This window comes from Microcaecilia unicolor, chromosome 9 (genome assembly GCF_901765095.1).
Source record: "Microcaecilia unicolor chromosome 9, aMicUni1.1, whole genome shotgun sequence".
Taxonomy (NCBI): domain Eukaryota; kingdom Metazoa; phylum Chordata; class Amphibia; order Gymnophiona; family Siphonopidae; genus Microcaecilia; species Microcaecilia unicolor.
In genome coordinates this window covers 185,278,101-185,300,482 of record NC_044039.1, presented here as the reverse complement: position 1 = coordinate 185,300,482, position 22,382 = coordinate 185,278,101, and the positions used below count along the sequence as shown (strand labels likewise).

General features: G+C 43.5%; 1 protein-coding gene across 1 annotated transcript in view; it reads left to right on the top strand.

Annotated features, from left to right (window-relative positions):
* Positions 1 to 250: 250 nt before the first annotated feature.
* ADSS1 (adenylosuccinate synthase 1) overlaps positions 251 to 22,382 on the top strand; it is a 98,385-nt gene continuing 76,253 nt past the window's right edge. Inside the window, exon 1 of the mRNA XM_030214404.1 lies at positions 251 to 471. Coding sequence (XP_030070264.1) covers positions 304 to 471 — 168 coding nt within the window. The 5' untranslated portion in view covers positions 251 to 303. The remainder of the gene's footprint in view (positions 472 to 22,382) is intronic.

The following is a 22,382-nucleotide window of genomic DNA, read 5'->3' as shown; positions in this document are numbered from 1 at the left end:
TTCCCTGTGCCGGCTCCGCGTCTGAGCCCCACGTGGCGACCAGTGACACCACGAAGGCAGCCCCTCGCGCCGCCAGTCCACCTGCGTCTGCATAGCCGCGAGGCCAACATTCCCAGCCGTCTCGCGCCGTCAGCTGATGGCAGCCCAGCCACCTGTCTCCTTTCGCGCCCCCTTCTCTGGTTGCTAGGAGAGCGCCGCTGACGTCAGGCAGGCGTTCCAGTCTCTGGACTCTAAACTCGGGGCTCGCGGGGGAGACGTCAGTCAGACCCTGCGGCTAGACTGAGCTGGAAGGCGGGTGCAATCATGTCCAGCACGCGGGCTTCTAACCACCCGGGCGGGGGCCACAAGAGACCCCGAAGCGATGTGGTCAATAAAGTGACGGTGGTGCTGGGAGCGCAGTGGGGGGATGAAGGCAAAGGAAAAGTGGTCGACTTGCTGGCCACCGAGTCCGACGTTGTGTGCAGATGCCAGGTGGGTACGGAGGAGGACAGGTGAGCAGCTTGTCCTGGTGTAAAAAAAAACAAAACTGTGTCAGTACAGCGGGCGCATCTGGCGCTGGACCCTCTCTGGTTTTTCAGGGGTTTCAGTTTCCTATCATTTGTAAACCTTCAAGGCAGAGTATTTCCAGAGATCGCAGAAGTTTCAATGTACGTGGTAGTGATTTCTGATTTATTTTTTCATACACTGCTTGCCTTGGGATTGGTAGTATGGAATGTTGCTACTATTTGAGCTTCTGCCGGGTACTTGTGACCTGGATCAGTGTTGGATGCGGGATACTGGGCTAGATAGACCATTAGTCTGACCCAGTATGGGCCATTCTTATGTTCTAGCCAGAAATAAATTACTGATCCCATCACTGTGTTTTAAATGTGCACCTGCTTTAGAGCAATGGTGTTAGGCAAGTCTTTATCTATAGTGCTGAGAAAAAGTTTGTGAACCTCCTAGGATGATCTGTATTTAGCATAATTTGTATTCAGAACACGGTTAGATCTAATCTAAACCTTGATAAAAGCAAAAGCTAACCCCACTGAATAAATAAGGCAGACAAATTATGTATTTTGATTTTTTTAATTCAACATAAAAAGTTTGAATACTAAGTATCCTTGTATGGAATTCTATTCTTGGTGACTGTTTCTTGATCTGTAATTTCAACTAAAGTTTTCTGATACTTCTTGATCAATCTCTTACATCATCCTGGAGGGATTTTGGCCCATTCTTACATCCAGACAGGGCTTGCATTAGGAGGGAGTGAAAACAAAATCATTGTCATGGTTCCCCAAGCCTCTCTGATGCTGAAGGAAATGTAGCTTGCTGGTGGGCTTTGAGGATCCCCGCCCAAATTTCTGCTCTGGGACCTATCATGTTTAAATACCAGCTGTCTATATGGACATTTTTAAATGCTAACATTGCAGGGCTTCCTTTGAAGAAGAACTTGCCTCAGGTCTTGCCATAACATCTCAGTAGAGTTTAGACTGGGGCTTTGACTTGGTCAATCCAAAACACATAGATGTACTATCAAAATTGCCCCCTAAGTTGCACTTTGGATGTTTTACGCTAAACGTACCAAATCCAAATAGGAAATAGACATTATTTTGTCAAACATGAGTATATCTTTTTCTTTCTTTCTTTTTTTTTTCAAATATACCATTTCAAACAAGGTTTTGTGCTTTGTGTGTTTATCTTTTTAGGCCATTTTCAAAAAAAAATGCACAAGTTAAAAATGCACAAAATCAAGCTGTTGGGATGTAGGAGGGACCACTATTTTTAGCAGACTGGTCTCCTAGACATCTCAGGAGAGCAGTGGGGCACCCTAAGGGGCACGGCTGTGGACTTCATATAGACCATCTCAGGTACACATCTCACTTATCTTGGCTGCTGAGCTCACCAAAACCCACTGCTCCCAACTGTACACCACTACAATAGCCCTTATGGATGAAGGGGGCACTTATATGTGGGCGCGGTGAGTTTCTGGTGAATTTTGGAGGGCTCACAGTTTCCACCACAAGTGTAACAGATAGGGGGAGGTATGGGCGTGGGTCCATCTGTCTGCAGTGCAGTGCACTGCACCCACCACTAGACTACTCCAGGGACCTGAATGCTGCTTTAAAAGACCTGAGTATAACATCTGAGGCTGTCGTAGAGGCCACTGGGGGAGTAAGAGAGGGTCATCCTTGACTCCCTCCGGTGGTCATTTAGTTTAGCTTAGTTTATTTGCACTTGATATACCACCTTTGACGACTAGGCAGGTCAAAGCCATTTACACCTTTTTGTGTCTTATTTGTTAGAAAAACAGGACTAGACCAAAATGTTGACATTTGTTTTCACCCTAGACATTTATTTTGTTCCATTATGGCTGTAAAATGCCCAAGTGTTAGACAAGCCCTAATCCCACTTTTGAAACACTCTGACACGCCCCTTTGTGATTTGGACACACAGCAGACAAAATGCATGGATAGATGTCTGCAAAACAGGTTTTGAAAATACCAATGTGGACGTTTTGAGAAGAAATCTGTCCAAATGGTACTTTATGACACTTTTTGGACATTTTTCTCTTTTGAAAATGAACCCAATAATCTCTTTTCATAGTAAATTTTACTTGAATATTTAGGGCCATTATCTTGCTGCAAGATCTACGTTTTGGCTCAGACTAAGTTCACACTCTGAATGCCTCTGGGGTTTTCCTATATATTACATAATTCTTTTGCCAGCTTGAAGAAAATGAATTTATTTATTATCCAATTTACTTTAATTTTCACCAGTTTTGTATGTATGGGACTTGTGAGGTGGTTTCAAGAGGGAAGGGTATGGGTTCAAGAACGTCTGGTGTATGTATTCATTAGAATTGACAAGGGATCAACATACTAACATCTGCTCTGATTATAAAACCTAGAGGTTGCTGATAGCATGGGTATGGCAGTAATGTGTAGTTTTTAATCCCTAATAGGTATAGTGGGTATTTTCTATCCCTGAAGGGCTCATAGTCTTGGGTCCCGATGATCAGTTTCCCTACACTGTTCCGAACTGTGCTGTAACAGCGTGGGGAAACAACACCCTGATGATCATAACTAATAGCATGCAAATTGATGCACGCTATTAAATTAGATCATCAGGCTACTTCTGCGGGAGGATTGTGCCTGCGCCCAAGGTACAATCCTCCCACAGAAGTTGTTTGATAGGTCCAGGCTGTCAAAAAAAAAAACCTGGACCTATCAAAAATATTGATGTGGGCTGGAGGTCCAGTGGACCTCCAGACCCCCCCCCCCCCCCAGACAGAGTACCTGGTGGTCTAGCACCCCCCGAACCCTGAACTGACCTGATCCCACCCCCACAGAATACCCAACCTGACCTTCCACTCCCCCAACAGAAGAGAGAGCTGGAAGTCCAGGAGGACCTCCAGCCCCCATCTGGTAGTCTAGTGCCCCCCCATCTGGCAGTCTAGTGGCCTCGAACCCTCCCCCTATACCTTCAGGTGACAGAGGAGAGAATAGCACTCCCTCCTCGTTCCAGTGCCGCCTCCAAAATGGCAGTGTTTTGCCCTGCCCAGCAGGGGTTCCCTACCACATAAGGGAGAAACTCAAGCCCTTTCTTCTGTCGGGGTGGTGGGGAGGTCGGGTTGGGTCTCCTGTGGAGGGAGGTCAGTAAGGGTCAGGTCGTGGGGGGCTGTTCTGTCAGGAGAGATCAGGGGGCCTCCGCTAGCATGCAGATGCATGCTAGACAGGGCTCCCCATTTCTCCCCAATGCTGTGTACCCCCTAATGCCAGCTCCAAGCTGCCCGCTGAACATTTGGGAGGAATACAAATATCCCTGTTTAGCATTTGCATGCTATTAGCGTTGAGAGCCGGCAAGCACATTGTTACACAAGCTCGCCGGCTGTGAACCTGGGGAGCAGACAAACGCAGACACTAGTCTGTCACTAATGACCTCTGGCACCCACGTTTGCTTTTGATCATCTGCCTGTGAGTTTGTACCTGTGGCAATGGAGAGTTAAGTGACTTGGCCAAGATCATAAGGAGATGCAGTGGGATTTAATTTGCAGCCCACTGCTCTAACCAATAGACTGCTACTTTACTGTATGTAGTATTACCAGTAGCACCTTCAAAGGTAATTTTAAAAAATATATGTTTTGTGTGTAAAGCATGTTTTACTGAAGGAAATGGGTGTTATAAAATGTGTGTGGCCAAATACCTGCATAAAAGTTCACGTGGTACAAAATAAGAGTGTACTTATACTGTGGGTGCACGGTGCATAGGTGCTGTTAGGGCTGTAGTTTGGGTGGAGCTTGATGTACTCTTTCCGTACAGATACAGCTTATTACTTTATCCGTGTTTTGAGAATTCAGTTGGATTGGATTTTTAACCTTTGATGACTAATCTTGGAACTACGTATTAGTTTACTATTTCCTAGACCCCTGATGCAGGCCGATTGGGCCGAAACACGAGTCGTGTCGGGTCGTCGTCCATGTTTTAGAAGAACTCTGAATAAATTTTGGTTTGAACATCAGCTGTGAGGAGTTTCTGTTACTCTACTTTTTCCATTTTTTGGTGCACATGTATGTTATAAAATATACTAGTACACATTTAGAATACATACATATATTTGCACCTTTTTTTGGAGGAGGTGAAAATTTGTGTACTACTGAGGCTGGGTCTGGATGCCTATTTTAAAAAAGGCAATAAGTGCTAATGTTGCCTTTATAATATAAAAATGTTTATTAAACTTGATATACTGCTCAGTCTGGCCAGAAACTCCTTCTCACACTATGGAAATACAGATAAAATATTTAACATTGCTGTGGAACTGTCATCGCAAAGGCTTCCATATTCACTTTTGCAAATGTAGGAACCTCTTTACTAAGCTATGATAAGCAGTAACGCGTGCTTACTGCAGCAAAAATGACATACCTTGGGGTGTGTTGAGGCATCCCACAGTAAATTTGCCATTTGGACGTGCTACCCACGTGCTAAAATATAAAATTTTCTTACAGGCCACCTCCATGTGGCTGAAGGTAAAAGCAGCACTGGTAGATTGAGGAATGGTATCTCCAAGGCAGCAAGAGCACTCTTTGAGAAGTGTTGCTCTTGTGAACAGAGGTCCTGATGCGTGTCTCCATCTAGCACTTACATCACAGCACATATTCCAGAGATGCCAAGTTACCCAGTTCCAGGCTGGAGATGTTGGGACAGTCCAGGATTTCTGACCACCTCATTCTGGTGCATTATGGGACTTACAGCAGTGATGTCAATGTGCAGGATCAGGCACTACAAATCACACAGTGCTTTGGGATGTAAGTTATAATTAAAAAAAACAAAAACCATGACTAGCCAAAAAGTCTCCATCCTGGAACTGGTTAACTTAGCATCTTTGCCATACTAAATTTATTTATTTGAACTTATTTAAACCTCCTTTATAAAGAGATTCACCCAAGACAGTGTACAGTAGGTACAGTTTAACATCAAACTTACAATTTTGTTAATAGCATAATAGTAAAATGTACAAGTGTTTATAAATACAATAAATACAGCAAATTGAAAAATTACCATGAAACAGAATCAAAAATATAAACATTTAACAGCACTGAAATTCAAATAACAGAGATATAATACGATGTAAGCATAATAGCGATGGAATTTCTAATAAGCACACAATTAGAACATTCAAATAACATAGTTACGATACTAATGCTTTTCTACAATACTGCTTACCATATAGCTGAGGGGCCAAATGCAGATATATAGATGGGGGCATGATGCATGGTAGAGAGGCAGTTGGGATAAATAAATGGGTGGCTAAACTAATGATAAGTTCTTTGTACAGTTAATCAGGATATAAAGAACTGGTCTAAGTTACAGCGTGTGTAGCAAGTTATTCCAGTTGCGGAATGGGTGTTTAGTCAGTCATCCTATGTATTAAAGGCTTGGGAGAAGAGCCAGGCTTGTACCTCTGGGAGTAAATTCCAGAGCGTGGGGGGCTACTCCTGAGGAGGCTCGCTGGCGGGTATCACATCTTAACAATTTCTGAAACATATCCCGGTCCAGATAGGGCCACAACCAGTGTTCAAGAGCCACTAGGATAGCGAGACCAGCTAGAAAAAACACAATCATGGAGTCCACTGTCCTGGGGTTTAAGGGAAGAATGTTAAGGACAGCTATTGGTGGAAATTAAGATTCCAGCCAGCTGCAAGCTTGACTGGATGCAGAGCACTGGCAGGCAGGAGATGGTGAAAGCAGAAGGTGGACAACCAGAAAGGTCGATGCACACACTCAACTAAAGGCACTCTTACCAGTGAAATGCACCCAAAGGTTCATAGCAGGACCTGTGAGCCAGACCTGCTGATGCTCCTGTATAGGTTTCCTGTTACTAAGGGGACTCTAACTCATATAAAAGTGGTAGGGCAGTCTCACAGGCTCCACACTGATTCATTTTTTGGTTGCTTTACTGAAGCTATGACCTGAAGTAGCTTAAACTCCCCAAGTGCTGGATCAGATTAACCATATAATTTAGCTCTAGAATTTGTTGCCAGAGAATGTGATAAAACTGGTTAGCATAAGAACATAAGAATAGCCATACTGGGCCAAACCAATGGTCCATCTAGTCCAGTATCCTGTTTCCAACAGTGACCAAACCAGGTCACAAGTACCTGGAAGAGTCCTAAATTCCATGCTACCAATCCCAGGACAATCATAGCAGGGTTTAAAAAGGTTTAGACAAGTTCCTAAAAGTCCATAAACTATTATTAAGATGAACTTGGGTAAATCCACTGTTTATTCCTGTGATAAGCACATGAAGTCTATTATACTCTTTTAGAATCCTTCTAGGTACTTGTAACTGGTATGACCACAGTTAGAAACAGGATACTGGGTTTGAGGGACCTTTTGTCTGTCCCAGTATGGGGATGCTTTGTGCTTATGTTGTGGGATAGGAATAAGGAGAAATAGAAGGAAATAGATGCTGCCAAGCAGGAAGAGGGAATGAGGGAAAGTAAAGAAAGAAAGAAAGAAAAGAGGCTATTGGGTAGGGGGGATGTTGGGAGTGGAGAGATGGAAGGCAATTTGGTAAATGAGAGTTGGGATTGAAGGATAGAGCTGTCACTGGGAGGAATGTGGGTCTGAAGAGAGTGAAGGGGTTGTTACTTGGCAGGGAGTAGGGTAAGACTGGTGAGACTGATGGTTTTTTTAATGTCTTTTTGTTGTTTTTTTTCTGCTGGGGCTGAGTAGGAGTAGGGTTACGATATGGCTCCAGAAAAAGGAGGACACATTGATCCAGTCCGGGTTTTGCTTCCATTGAACGCAATGGAAGTAAAACCCAGACTGGCTTAATCTGTCCTTTTTCTGGAGCCATATGGTAACCCTACGTAGGAGGAGATGCATAGCTGTAGTTTGCGGTATGCATAAGGGAGCAGTGCAGCCTAAATGTTGTAGTTGCTAATGCTGAATTGGCCCCCCTCTCCCCACTGCCAATATAACCTTTTTGCTACCCCATCCCCCAACTAAGTAGGCAAACTATACCAATGAGGTGGAGACTTGAGAATAGGGATGTGCATAGCCCAGAAAATCCAATTCATTTTTGGATTTTTCCACATTTTCCGAGTTTGGGGGTATTTGTTTCTTATTTTCATTTTAGTAAGTTTTGGTGTGTGCTTAACAAATTATTTTTTTGAACTTGAAATTTTTGTTCACATATTGATTGTATGCATATTATGATCAATTTTGTGTGTACTAAAATGTTTTAAGTTGCCCAAACAAATTGAAAGCATGCTAATAAATGCACATCCCTACCTGAGAATGCGCCATATAGAAGCAGAAGGGATAGGACCCTTACGCTTTTTTTATTATTATTTCTTATATATCACATACAAGCCCAAAAGCTATCGAAGTGGTGTACATTCAGGTTCGGTGGATATTTCTATCCAAGGAGGGCTGAAAATCTAAGGGCCTGATATCCAAAGCTATTTAAGCAGGCAGGAAAGGCTCCTGCCCTCTTAAATGGCTCCTGACTGCCCAACTGCAATATTCAGCAACCCTCTAGTAGTACTACAGGGATGTCGTGAGAACTTGTGACAGCCATTTTGGAAAGGCTGCTGCTAGGAGCCGGAGTGTGTGGCCTTCACTCCTGCCTCCACCATCCCGACTGGACCACCAGTGATTGCAGGTAGGACTAGGGACCCTATCCAGCATATTGGAGGGGGGGGAGAGTTTCATGGTCAAAGGGAGGGGAGGTGGGGTTTGGACTCAATTTAGAGGGGGAGAGATTTGTACTAGAGGGGGGAATTTGCAGGCCTCAGTACCATTTGTTTTTTTTTTTTGTGAGGCAGTTTGACTGATATTTAGCCGGGACCCGCATAAGCTCCAGCGACCAGCGCCTAAACAGTTAGACCCAAATAGTCAATTCCGGTGCCTGGTCATGGCCTGGCATTGGATATCTGGGGTTAATTCTGCCCATGGTGGTCAGTCTTTAAAAAAATAAAACTGACCATTGCAGGCTGAATAATGGCAATTTTTATCTGAGAATGTGCCATGTAGGAGCAGAAGGGAAAGGACCCATAAGCTTATAGACATATATAGAAATATACAGTCAGTCACTTAACCCTCCATTGCCCCAGGTACAAAATAGGCACCTGTATATAATATGTAAACCACTTTGAATGTGACCACAGAAAGATAGTATACCAAATCTCATCCCCTTTCTCTATACTTATGTTCATATTACTCACATAGGGCCATATGTAGTAAGGTGTATTTTCCCCTTATATCTATGGAATAACTGCTGAGATTATTTATTTTTTTTATTTATTACATTTATATCCCACATTTCCCACCTATTTGTTAGTTCTGTAGTGTGTGCATGTGTGTTTGTGCCATATGCAGTGCTGAACAGACATAAGAGATTTTCTTGTCTGTGGAGCTTACAGTGATGTCAATATTTAACAGATGCCTAAGGGGTCCTTTTACCAAGCTGCAGTGAAAGGGCCCTGTGATAGCAGGGGGGGCTGTTTTTCCCATACACCAGAGCCCTTTTTACTGCAGTGGAATCATGAGATCATGAGGTCATGGGGGGGGAGCACTTACCTCCACCCATTGAAGTGGTAGTAATGGCTCCCGTAGTAACCGTGCAGTGTGCAGTGCCCGATTACCGCTCGGTTAGCGCTGCACTAGAAATTATATTTTCTGGCACGCCGGCGGTCGTGTTGAGCCAGCAGTAGTTCCGGGTTGCAACGTGGCAACCCTTTCATAAAAGGGCTCCTAAGTTAGGGAGCCAATGCCATCAGGAGCTACCTAAACAAGAAGAGGAGGGAAAAGGACCCTCTTATTCCCCCCCCCCCCCCCCTCCAGAAGAGGATGATCCTTCTCCTCTTCTACTATAGAGACCCTCTGTGAAATTGCTGCTTGGGTCCACCATTTGGGCTTGAGCTGTTTTTGTACTTTTTCTAGACATGCAGAGTCTTATAAAGTAACAAGGCAGCAGCCAGATTTATGGATGGTGGCATTAGCCAGAGCAGAAAGCAGTTCTTCAGTCACCATGTATAGTACCAATCAGACAGCTTGTCATGAGACAGAACAACACAGCTGTTTTACACATGGGTTTCTCCTTTGAGAATTAGTAAGGTCATTACCATCAGAAATATAAATACTGCAGGAGAAGGTCAGGTTTAAAGTTACTAAGACCATTACTGCAAGACAAGGCCCACTCTTTTACTGTCATTTTAAATTAACTTAGGGCCCATAGGAAATGCCAGCATAAAACAGACATCAGCACAGCCAGAAATGCAGCATTTTCAAGTGCTGTTAATTTTTACAGTAGGCAGGGAAATGGGAGAAAAATATTTTATTTAGCCCTAAAATACAGATAGTGATGATACATTGAACTCCCCCCTGAGATTTTGGCTAAATCTCTTATATCCTGCAACACAGGGTGGTATGTTAACTTGGCATTTTCCAAACCTGGTCCTGGAAGCAACCCAGCCAGTCAGGTTTTCAGGATATTTCCATGAATATTCATGAGAGAGATTTACATGCAGTGGAGGCAGTGCATGCAAATTACACTCATGACTATTCATTGTGGATATCCTGAAATCCTGACTGGCTGGTGTGCCTCCAGGGCCAGGGTTGGGAACCAGTGTGTTAACTGCTTAATGCACTATACATATGTACACCCTAGTGCAGGGGTGGGCAACCTCAGTTCTCGAGGGCAGCAACCCAGTCAAGTTTTCAGGATGTCCACGATGAATATGCATGAGATCTATTTGCATACAATGGAGGCAGTGCATGAAAATAGATCTCATGCATATTCATTGGGGGACATCCTGAAAACCTGACTGGGTTTCAGCCCTCGAGGACCGAGGTTGCCCACCCCTGCCCTAGTGGCTTTCAACACAATCCTTGGGGGAAAAAGTAGTCAGGTTTTCAGGATATCCACAATGAATATGCATAAAGATAAATCTACGTCCACTATCCCTATTGTATGCAAATATGGTTCTCAAAACAATCCTTGGGGGGGGGGGGGAAGTAATAGTCATGTTTTCAGGATACCCACAGTGAATATGCATGAGAAAGATTTGCATACAATGGGTATAAATCTGCATGCACTTTTCCCTTTGCATTCAAATCTATCTCATGTGTATTCACTGTGGATATCCTGAAAACATTACTGGCTGGTTGTGTCCTGAGGACAGGGTTAAGAACCCCTGCTAGATTGAAGAAAAGAGAGGGGGAAAGAGAGACATTTAGATATCTCAAAAGGTATAAATAATGCACAAAAAGTAAACATCTTTCACTGAAGAGAGAAATGTTTACAATAAGGGATCATGATATGCTGGTCAAGAGGGTAAGGAAATATTTATTAAGAGAGCAGGTGAGGATGCTTTCGAATAGCTTCCTAGTAGAGGTGACAGAATTCAAGAGAGTCAGTAATAGCATTACAGGTAAGGATGAGAGGGTAAAACCTCAGAGCTGGTAGGCTATGTGATAATGCATCAAGAATGGTCAGATTAGTAGGTCCTTGCAGTCCTGTTCTGCCATTGTATTCAGTGTTTTCTTCCTTTTTGAGGGTAATTTTATAATAGGTCACATAGGGAGATTAGGGGAGATTCAAAATGGCCGCTGACTAGTTCGGACGCTCAGCAAAGCTCCGTGAAAGAAAAATGCCAAAGAGAAGGGGCCGCTTGTCCTCCGCCGCTGCCCCTCCACGGCAAAGTCTTCCTTTACAATCCACAATGATTAATTACCTTCGTGGAGCACAGATATCAGGAACATCGGGAGCAGGTCCGCTAGGTCGACCGGGTGGAAATGGAACCGTTTCGGAGACCGCTGGACTGGAGCTATCGCTCAGCCCCGATGATAGGGCGCCTCCCCCGCAACCCTCGGGAGCGAGCACGTCGACGCCGGATCCTAGTAGGACGCCACCGAAGAGTGTAGTCGCCCACAGGACCGAGGAGGAGAGTCGAACAGCGGACAGTGTGGACCTTTTTTGTGATCTAGGTGCCTCTCGAGGGGGAGATATGACATCTAATAATCAGCACCAGATGGAAGCTGTGACCGGAGATAAAGCACTACAGACCGCTGTTGCAGTTGCAGAGGTACAATTTCCTAAATCCCAGAAACCTACTGAAATTACATTAGAGACTCTATACACTTTGATTGTGGACTTGGGGAGTTCCTTAAGTCCACAAATTAAACAATTATCTCAAGAATTGTCTAATATGGACCACAAGGTTCAACAGACTGAACTCAAGGTAGAGACAATATCGAACCGGCAAGAAGAATTGGAAAAACAAGTGAAAGAGGTTCATTTAAACCAAGAGACTATGATTAAAGATTTAATTTCCTTGAGGAGACGCACTGAATTCTTGGAGAATGTAACCAGAAATAATAATATCCGCTTTTTAAATTTTCCAAAAAAAGTTGGAGTTTTACCAAGGGAAATGCTTAGAAAGTATATTACAGAGATACTTGGCGCTTCAGAGGAAATGGTTCCACCATTTACACAAATATATTATTTGCCCCTGAAGCGCCAAGTGCCACAAGAAAAGTCAGAATTGGATATTTCATTGATATTGGAATCCTCAGATACTGAACTAGTCCAAGCTTCTACTTTAATTGCCACAGTAGCCTTGTCGCCAGATAAACACTGGCTGATGAGACTTTTCTTCCAAAATAAGGATAAGAGTTTCCTTGGTTTAAAAGTTAGTCTCTTCCCTGATGTGACTGAGGAGACTCAAAAACGTAGACAGAGATTTTTACTTATGAGGCCTGGTGTAATTCAGTTAGGAGGTACGTTTTTTCTAAAGTACCCGTGCAAATGCCTAGTTAAATATCAATCTAATAAATATGTGTTTTATGAGCCAGCACAGCTTTCCTCATTTCTAGCTGCAAAAGGACAAGGGAGTAATTAACTTAGAACCCTATATATTAAGAGAAGATATCTCTTATGAGCATCCGATAAAGGAAGCTTCCTTAATTATTTTCTTTTGGAATCCATGATGTAATTTTTGAATCTCACTAATGTGGACTTTAATTAACATGCTGCAATTGTTTGAATATTAACTGGTTTTCCTATATAGTTGAACAGTGATGTTATTTACTTGACAAGTTTTTTTGCTTGTTTTAATATATCTAAATTGATAAATAAAGAATTAAAAAAAAAAAATAATAGGTCACATAGGTTAGGAAACCAAATAGGTGCCTATTATGAAGGTAATTTTATAAAGACAAATGGGAAGAAGTTAGCACAGGGTCTCATTGCCCATCTTAACAGTAGCCCACACTGATAATTTCTCTCTACAGGTGCCTATGGGGCCCTTGTACTAAAGTGTGGTAAGGTTGGGGGGAGTGTTGTTTGTTTTTTTTCCCCCACTTACCTCATCTTAAAGCTAAGATCTGGTAAATGCAAGGGGTGTGCCCAGCATCTGCACTGCTGTCTGCATTTACTGCACAGGACAGACACCACACAGCATGGCCAACCATGGTACATGTACCTACAGATAGTGCGGGAATGTCCTCGCTTTCTGCCATTGTATGTAATGTGGTTGCCCTACCACTGCCCCAAATGTCAAAATAAATTGGAGCCATGGCAGCACCCCCCGCCCGAGCAGACCCAGACGCTCTCCCACCACCCAGAGATTCTCTGGTAATCAGCGAGATGGAATGGAAAGAGTCCCCTCCAATATTCCTTCTAAGGACTGGCCTGTGCATGCAAATGTTGTCATGTGAGCGACAAGTTTTAAACACAACAATTTTTGAGCACTAGTATTAGCAATGCATTTCTGTATATAGCACACAAAAAAACATAACACATATGATTATTTACTCATTTAAACTGGGTCAGTTATTGATTTAGGGGTATGTTTACTAAGGTGTGTTAGCATTTAACGCACCTTTAAATTTAAGGCACGTTAAACACTAATGTGCCTATATATTTCTATGGGCGCATTAGCGTTTAACGCACGAACGTGTATTAAAAACGCTAATGTGCCCATTGCGTACCTTAGTAAACATAGGCGTTAGTTTTTTTTTTTATATAACCATTTAAATTTTTACAAGCGATAAAACAACTTGCCAGAAATACAGAGAAAGTAATACATACCGGTAGGAACTATTTCAGTCAGGTAATTCTATTCTCTTCCTTAGACCACTAAATAGGGAGAGTGAAACAAAGACAAGGAGATCAATTAAACAGTAAACAGAAAAAAAACGTGGTATTAACCTGATTATCCCCAGATATTACTCATCTAATTCATTATTCCACACTGATCATCTAGTTGGCTTCTTCAAGGCCAATACAGTGTATAGTCAAATTTTTTATTGAAAACATACTTATTGTCCAATATTAGTTAGAAATATAGGCGTTAGTTTTATAGTTTAATTTTTGTGAGCGATGCTCCTGGAATGTATGAGCAATTGCTCATACACTCAGCTTACAGGGAACACTGGTCCCCTCTGCTCCCGCTCCAACTGGCTCAGGATGTCAAAATGTCACCAATGACCCCTAGCAGTAATCTTTTGCTACTGCTGCTTAGGGGACATCCTTTCGTATCACAGGCACATTGCCTGTGTATCTAATTCTTTTGTGGCTATCTTCTCTTGGCCTCTCTGATTTGTACCAGAACCAATGGAAAGATGCCCCTAGTGGTAGTGCGAAACTAACACCTGTAGCCACAAAGCAAGAAAGTGCGAAAAATATGAAAATGAGCTACGATTTGTTTGCTTGTGCTTTTCTCTTGTTCTGTCTGTGACTCTTACAGCTGCTTAGTATTGGTATAATGTGTTACATGTAACATTTGTTGTTTGGTGTTACTGGAAATGGCAGTATATTCTAATTCATAGCAAGGTATTAGAAAAAGACAACTCATTAAAGAAAGTCGTATTCAACCTTCTGAGAATTTGAACAAATTATAGAGCAGATGGGAGAATGAATGCTTAGAACAACAACTTAGATGGGTTTTTAAAAAAAATTATTTCCTCTTATTTATCACACAATGCAAATTATATCATACTAGTAAAAAAAGGCCCGTTTCTGCCTCAAATGAAACGGGTGCTAGCGGGCACGGGACTCCCTTGCCCTCCCCTTACGCAACTATCGGTGGTGGTGTAGAGGTACCTGTTCGCTGGGGGCTGGAACGAAAGCGCCCCTGCCCTGTTTCGTGGCCGTAGCGCTGCTGCTAGCAGCCCTGCTGCATCCTGTGCGAGTCCGGCTCTTGGCGTTTCAAAATGGCCACCGAGAGTTGAAGTCTCGCGATGCTGCTTCAACTCTCAGCGGCCATTTTGAAACGGCGAGAGCCGGACTCACACAGGATGCAGCAGGGCAGCTAGCAGCAGCGGTACGGCCAGGAAACAGGGGGTCTTGCATTCCTGGCCCGAGCGAAGAGGTACCTCTAGGCCACAAGGGGAGGGGAGGTGACAGGGGGGAGGGAAGGTGATGGGGGGAAGAGGGAGCGAGTGGGGGAGGTGCGTTAGCGTGAACGGGGTGGGGCAATGGGGCTAAAGGGGCGGGGTGATGGGCACGTCGGCGGCAGCTGGATTTTGTCAGGCTGTCTGGAGGGATTCGTTGGAAGGGGAGGAGTAGTTTCCCTACTCCTCTCCGTTCGTTCATTGGCGTTGTTCAGTACTTGTTCCACGTCCTCGGCGGCTGCCATTCTTTGGAAGGGGAGGAGTAGGGCAACACGTTACGCGTGTTTCCCTACTCCTCCCCGTTCGTTCATTTGCGTAGTTGTCTACTTGTTCCGCCCTCGACGTCATCACGTGTGACGGGAGGGCAGGGCATGGAGACATGGTGAGTGTTGTGGCTTCACCACCATGAACTTATGAACCGGTGTTTGAGTGCCTGCAGTGACGTCAGTGTCCTCAGAACGTTGAGGGTGCGTTTTATTATAGTAGATTGGGTCAATATTCAAACTTCATGTATGGCACTACTTTTTTTTCTCTCTCTTTTACTTTTGCTATCCCTTTCCTGATATTGTAATTTCTTTCCTTTTAAATATGTTATCATAAACCACTTTGATTGTTACAATGAAAGGCAGTATATCAAGTGCCATTAAACATTAAGGACTAGATTCAGTAAATGGTGCCCAAATTTGGGTGCCAAAAAAAAAATGCACGCTGAGTGCTATTCTATAAACAGTGATCTGAGTTGGGCACCATTTTTAAAACAGCACATAGCACTGAGATCTGCGCCCAACTTTGGGTGCAAAGATTTACAGTACACCAACTAAAACCTGGTATAAATCCTTGCATGTAAATTAGGCGCGGATCCCCCAAATTCTGTAATACTGCGCACATTTATAGAGAATGTCCCTGACTTACCCATGCTCCTCCAATGGCCACGACCCCTTTTCAGTTACACGTTAAAAGATTCATGTAGAGGTCTTTATAGAATAGCGCTTAACAAAATGCACGTGCAAATCCAATTTGTGGCCAATTAACACTAATAATTAATTGTTAACACCCAATTGTTGGCACTGATTGGTTCATTACTCAGATTATATGTGCAAATTTGGCACATTTTATAGAATCTGATGGTAAATGCCCCCCTGATTCTATATAGCACGCCCAGGGGTGTAGCCAGACTTCGGCAGGAGGGGGGTCCAGAGCCCGAGGTAAGGGGGCATATTTTAGCCCCCGCGCCGCTGACCCCCCCAGCCATTTTTGACCCTCCCCAACTCTACCTTTGACCCCCCCCCCCGGCGCCAATCCTTTTGACCCCCCTTCCCGCCACCTCCAACTCTCCCCCGCCGCCGTTGGATACCTTTGCTGATGGGGGTCCCCAACTCCCGCCAGCCGAAGTCCTCTTCTCTGGCGCGTTGCTGATCTGCAAGGCTTCTGTTTCTGTGAGTCTGACCTCCTGCACGTACAACATAAATTCTAACATCCGCAGGCAAAAAGGGGCATGGTTAGGGGGGTGTGGAAATGGACATTTCATGGGCGTTCCAAAATCTACATACATTGTTATAAAATATAGACCAGTGAATGTAAATCTACATGCAGGGATTTACACCAGGTATTCATTGGCGTAAATGGACACAGATTTAGCCGCATGAAGTACACGTAAGTGTATTCTAAATACCGCACATAGATTTGCACATGGTATTTAGAATATGCTTAGATGTGATTGCATATCATGTGTTAATTTTATGCGCCATATAGAATTGGGCCCTATAGGGGAAATTCTTAAAAATTGGCACCGAAAAACCACTCAGTTAGGGTTATTCTATAAACTGTGCCTAAAGTTACATGTAGTATAGAGAATATGCTCACGCACCATTCTTGCAACTAAAATTTAGGCACACCGATTTAGGCCACCTAAAACCAGGTCTGAATACCTGTGCCTAAGTTATGCGCATAGCGGGTGTATTCCATAATAGTGTGCATCGTTTTCTAACATGCTCGTGCTATGCCCCCTCTTCAAATGCGTGTATTAGAATTTACTGCCACGACATTATAGAATACGCCTAGAAAGTTGTGCGCGTTAATTCTAATTAAAGCCAATTAGTGCCACTAATTGGGTGCTAAGTACCAATCATCAGCACTGATTGGCTTGTTAATCAATTAAGTTATGCGTACATTTTGTCCACGTGGCCAAATTAGTGTGCACAACTTAAAGCACCATATATAGAATTTGGGGGTATGGCCATAGCTTATCTCTGGATATTGGTGTGAAATATTCAGGTAGAGAAGTGACCGCCAGCATTATCTGGAGACCAATGATATTCACTGCTGGTATCCACATAGCTATCTGGGAAACCTAGGACAACCTTTATCCATCCTGAGTTGCCTGGATAGGTATCTGGGTGCAGTAGACTTCCCTGGCGCTGTGTATGCAGAGAGCATTGAGGCAGTCTGCGACAGGGGCGTAGCCAGACCTCACGGTGGGAGGGGGCCAGAGCCAAAGGTGGGGAGGGGCACATTTTGGGGTGGATGCCGCCCCCCCGCCCCCCCCCCCCCGCCTCACCACTGCAAATACCTCGGCTGGTGGGGGTCCCCAACCCCTGCCATCTGAAGCCTTCGTCCAGCACCGGTCTCCGGTACCGCCGCATTGTCTGCCCTGCTGTCTCTCTTCCCCTCATGTCCTGCACGCTCCTTTTAGTGAAATTGATCATGCTCAGTTTCACTAAAAGAAGCGTGCCGAATGTGAGAGGACGAGAGAGCATGGAAGGCGACACGCCTGCATTGGAGACCGGCGCTGGATGAAGGCTTCAGCTGGTGGGGGTTGGGGATCCCTGCCAGCAAAACCAGGGGCCCAGAAGAAATTTGAGGGGTCCCAGGCCCCCGTGGCCCCACCTAGCTATGCCACTGGTCTACAGGGATTTTTAACAGCATTATCTGGATAATTTTGCAGAATTCCAGGTATGCCCAGTCATTGACGTTTATCCAATATCAGCACCTGCTGTCCCATAGAGTGCTGCTATCAGGCTGTATGTTGCTAAGGCCTATTGTAATGACATGGCATATGTTCTGTGTTATGATAACTGTCTTTGCTTTGAAACACTTTCAGACCCACTTGTCTGCTGTCAATTCTATTATCATAGTTTAAATATGATAGTATGAGGACATGGCTAAGACGTTTACATAAGTACATAAGTAGTGCCATACTGGGAAAGACCAAAGGTCCATCTAGCCCAGCATCCTGTCACCGACAGTGGCCAATCCAGGTCAAGGGCACCTGGCACGCTCCCCAAACGTAAAAACATTATAACATTTCAGTTCCCTTGTAATGTTATTTACTTGCGAGGGTTGCTTTTGGATTTTATTTTTCTGCCTTGCTAATTTACTGTGTAGCCCTGGACAGCACAGCGATCACTAATCCCCAGATTTCTGCCGAGTTTGTGAACAGGTGCCTTTGTGTCATTTACTTTTCTACTTGTTTGTCCCTCATAAACTTGCAAAATTTTGGTGTTTACCCCAAAGAGAAGGGCTGGTTTGGAGAAATAGTATCCAATGAGGAGCTGCTGTTATCTGAATTTTGTTAAAGTAAATACAGGATGGAAAATTTGAACCTTGAAAAAAAGCTGAGGCTATACTAACCCTGCTATTCTGTTTCAATTCCTCATCTCACACTTGCAATATTAATTCAGGGTGACTGGTGCTAGTATTCATTTATATATATATATATATATATAATCCATTGCATCTTCTAATCTCTGATATATAATTCAAATTATTGGAGAAGCTCATTAAAACTGATGGGTGGAACAGTTGCTTAGGGGGGGATCTGTTTTCCTCCTCTCTCATGGCTCCTTACCCCCCCCCCTTGCTTGTCTTGTTTTCCCTCTCATATCCCTCTCTTCCTTCATGACATCGAATCTCCTTTGCCACTCAGTGTCAGCTGCACTCCTACTGCACCCGGCAGGCCCTTGGCACCATGTCGGTCGAAGTCAGCTACATTGCACTTCGTATGGCTAGTCAGGCCTGGCCTCCCTGCTACTGTGTCATGTTTTTCAGCATTGGCTACTCCTTACTAGGCAGGCTTCTCCATCACACTTAGGCACCATCTTATAGAATAGCGCAAAGCTAGAATCTTGGGCACTTGCACCAGTATTCTTCTCATTTACACGTATATGCTTTTTTTTCACCCTCTTTATAGAATTATCTCTGATATGTGCTGAATTATGAATATCTCTGCAGGATGTCAGAATTAGGACTCAGTTTTATGCATGTTTGTTTTTCTCTAAAATCCTTTCAAAGTTCCTGAATACACAACTCGCCTAGAGCTACCAATGGAAAGGTGAGAGCTAAATCCAAATTAAAATAAAATACAGAATAAATGATACCCTGAAAGCATAACTTCACAATGTAAAATGTTTTCATGCCTCTGAATTCCAGTATAGATGCAAATGTTATTCTGATAAATAGGAAAAGAGCAGAAGCAAAACAATGTCTCAAAGAGCCTCTTCCTTTCTTGCAGCATCTTCAATGGACTGCCACTATAGAGGTCTCAAACTTGTCTCATAGCAAACTGGATGCGCTACACTATGCAAAGCCCAAAAAGAACACAGAGTCCCATAGCATTGAACTAGACATCCACAGAGCTTGATCATGCCTCTTCTGTAGGATTGCCAACTGGCTTCAGCTTTGTCCAACCGGTTGATCCAAGGAAAGTGCATTGGTTTGAAATGACAACAATATTTCCCATGTCATTTCACATCATTTGTAACCCACAATTTTTTTTTCCTGTGCCATTAATAGGTTGCATTTTTGCGCAAATAGCCTTTGTGCTCAAATAGTGAGCCCTTCTAAGAAAAAAGGCGCATTATTTGAGCAGTAGTGCACACTGTCTTGTGAAATAGTGTGCAAAATTGATGACATTGCCCACAAAAGAAAAATTACAAAAAGAAAAAAAAAGGAAAAAACAGTCAAAACCAAAAACATCCTATGAGCAACATGGGAACCTAAACAAAATGAACATTTTTGGCATATTTTTTAAAGTCCTGGGTGTATCCCACTGAATGCAGAGACTTAGTCAGTGTTGGGTAAAATCATTTTGATAAATATTTTAGATCAAAACCAGAATCACAAAGTACAAAATGAATCTGAAATCAAGATCAGTAAACCAGTTGTCATTTCAAATTGAAATCAGTCAACAAATGATTTCAAATCGAAAATCAGCAGAGCAAGGTACTACTATTAAATGTAATTGTCATGGGACAGGATTGTAGACGAATCCATCAGTATTGATATGCACGGATATGCGAATTACAAGTCTATATATGGCAATAAGTAATACATAAATAGGGTAGCTCAGGTTCAAGTTTAGAGCTTGTCTGTTATTGACCATCATAGTAACAAATCCATGAATCCTAAGATTTAAATCAACATCTGACAACAAATGATTTGATTTAATGACTGAAAAAGAAACAAAATCACTTGAGTATGTAATTTCAAATCTAAAAATCAAAATCAGGGTAAAAGGGATTTCAAATAAAAAAAATTTAAAAATCTTACAAATTAATTTTAAACAGTCATTTCATTTTACTTGATTTGAAATCATACCCAATGCTGGACTTAGTCTTGCTTTTTTGTGGAGAATTCAATCGGGAAATCAGAAGTACAGACCCCTGCGGACGGTAGGATAAATCGAGGACTGGGTCAACCATGTTGGACAAAAATGAAACCATTTGGCAGCAGTGCTGTTCTGCGCTTTGTATAGAAACTAACCTCCTCTTGTGAATGGCCCCATAGATGCCAACATTTCAGAATGATTGGGGGGGGGGGGTACCAAACAGTGCAATTTACCCCATGTGGACAATATTGTTCAATATTGGAGATGTAAAGCACCCACTGGCACCCACAAAGCTGGCTTCTGTGCTGTTACACCACTGCTCATTCATTCCCTTGTCGCTATAATTTTCTTGCATTGAGAAACATTATAACATTAGCAAAATTCGCCCTTTCCTCTCTGAGCACACCACCCGAACTCTCATCCACTCTCTCATTACCTCTCGCCTTGACTACTGCAACCTACTCCTCATTGGCCTCCCACTTTGCCATCTATCCCCCCTTCAGTCCGTTCAGAACTCTGCTGCACGTCTTATCTTCCGCCTGGACCGATACACTCATATCACCCCCCTCCTTAGGTCACTTCACTGGCTTCCGATCAGGTACCACATACAGTTCAAGCTTCTCCTATTAACCTACAAATGCACTCGATCTGCAGCCCCTCCTTACCTCTCTACCCTCATCTCCCCTTACGTTCCTACCCGTAACCTCCGCTCTCAAGACAAATCCCTCCTTTCAGCACCCTTCTCCACCACCGCCAACTCCAGGCTCCGCCCTTTCTGCCTCGCCTCACCCCATGCCTGGAATAAACTCCCTGAGCCCATACGCCAGGCCCCCTCCCTGCCCATCTTCACATCCTTGCTCAAAGCCCACCTCTTCAATGTCGCCTTCGGCACCTAACCACCATACCTCTATTCAGGAAATCTAGACTGCCCCAACTTGACATTGATTGTAAGCTCCTTTGAGCAGGGACTATCCTTTTTGTTAAACTGTACAGCGCTGCGTAACCCTAGTAGCGCTCTAGAAATGTTAAGTAGTAGTAGTAGTAACCAAAGCAAAACAGGTATGAAAGCCATTCAAATAATCTGCATTAAACTGAAGCAACAAAAGTTGGATTTAAGAAAAATTTGTGCTTTCTGGAATACCAAACCATTGTGGAAATGGTTTTTCAAACTTCCTCTTATCATCATTCAACACTTTTGTCCCAGCTCTGAATTTGTGTTGACAGAAGGGTATGCTACACATCACATGGTCCTACCACATTCAGGAATTAATCTCATCAAGCCATCCCCAGCATAGGCAGGGTAACTGTCAGCTGCTGTGTCACAACTAAATTTATCTCTCGCACTGCTATTAAAAGTGACTTGTTTCCCTCTGGTGAAGATCTTAGCCTTAGCCCAGGGTCTCAGATGGCTGGAAATTTTCAGACATGTATTCTATGACATGCCTCCAGGATCAGTGGTATAAAGTTGAGTTTTCTGGAGTTTTCCAGTTATTCATTTGCTGATTTGAAGTGTAAATCATCACTTTGGGCCTAATTTATGAAGGCATTTCTCCTGTTCCCTGTCTAGAGGAGAATAACTTAGTAAATCAGGCCCAAATTGTGCTTAAAAGGAGCAGAATGCTTGCAGTAGCTTACTGACTAATATATACATTTTCAATTAAATAGTGTTATGCATTCACCAGTGGCTGGTGAACCTATAAAGGAATCCTGTGCAGAAGGAATGGATCCTCAGGAGCTTCGTCGAGATCGGGTGGCACGGTGGTGGGAGGCGGGGCTGGTGGTTGGGAGGCAGGAGTAGTGCTGGGCAGACTTATACGGTCTGTGCCAAAGCCGGTGGTGGGAGACGGGACTGGTGGTTGGGAGGCGGGGATAGTGCTGGGCAGACTTATACGGTC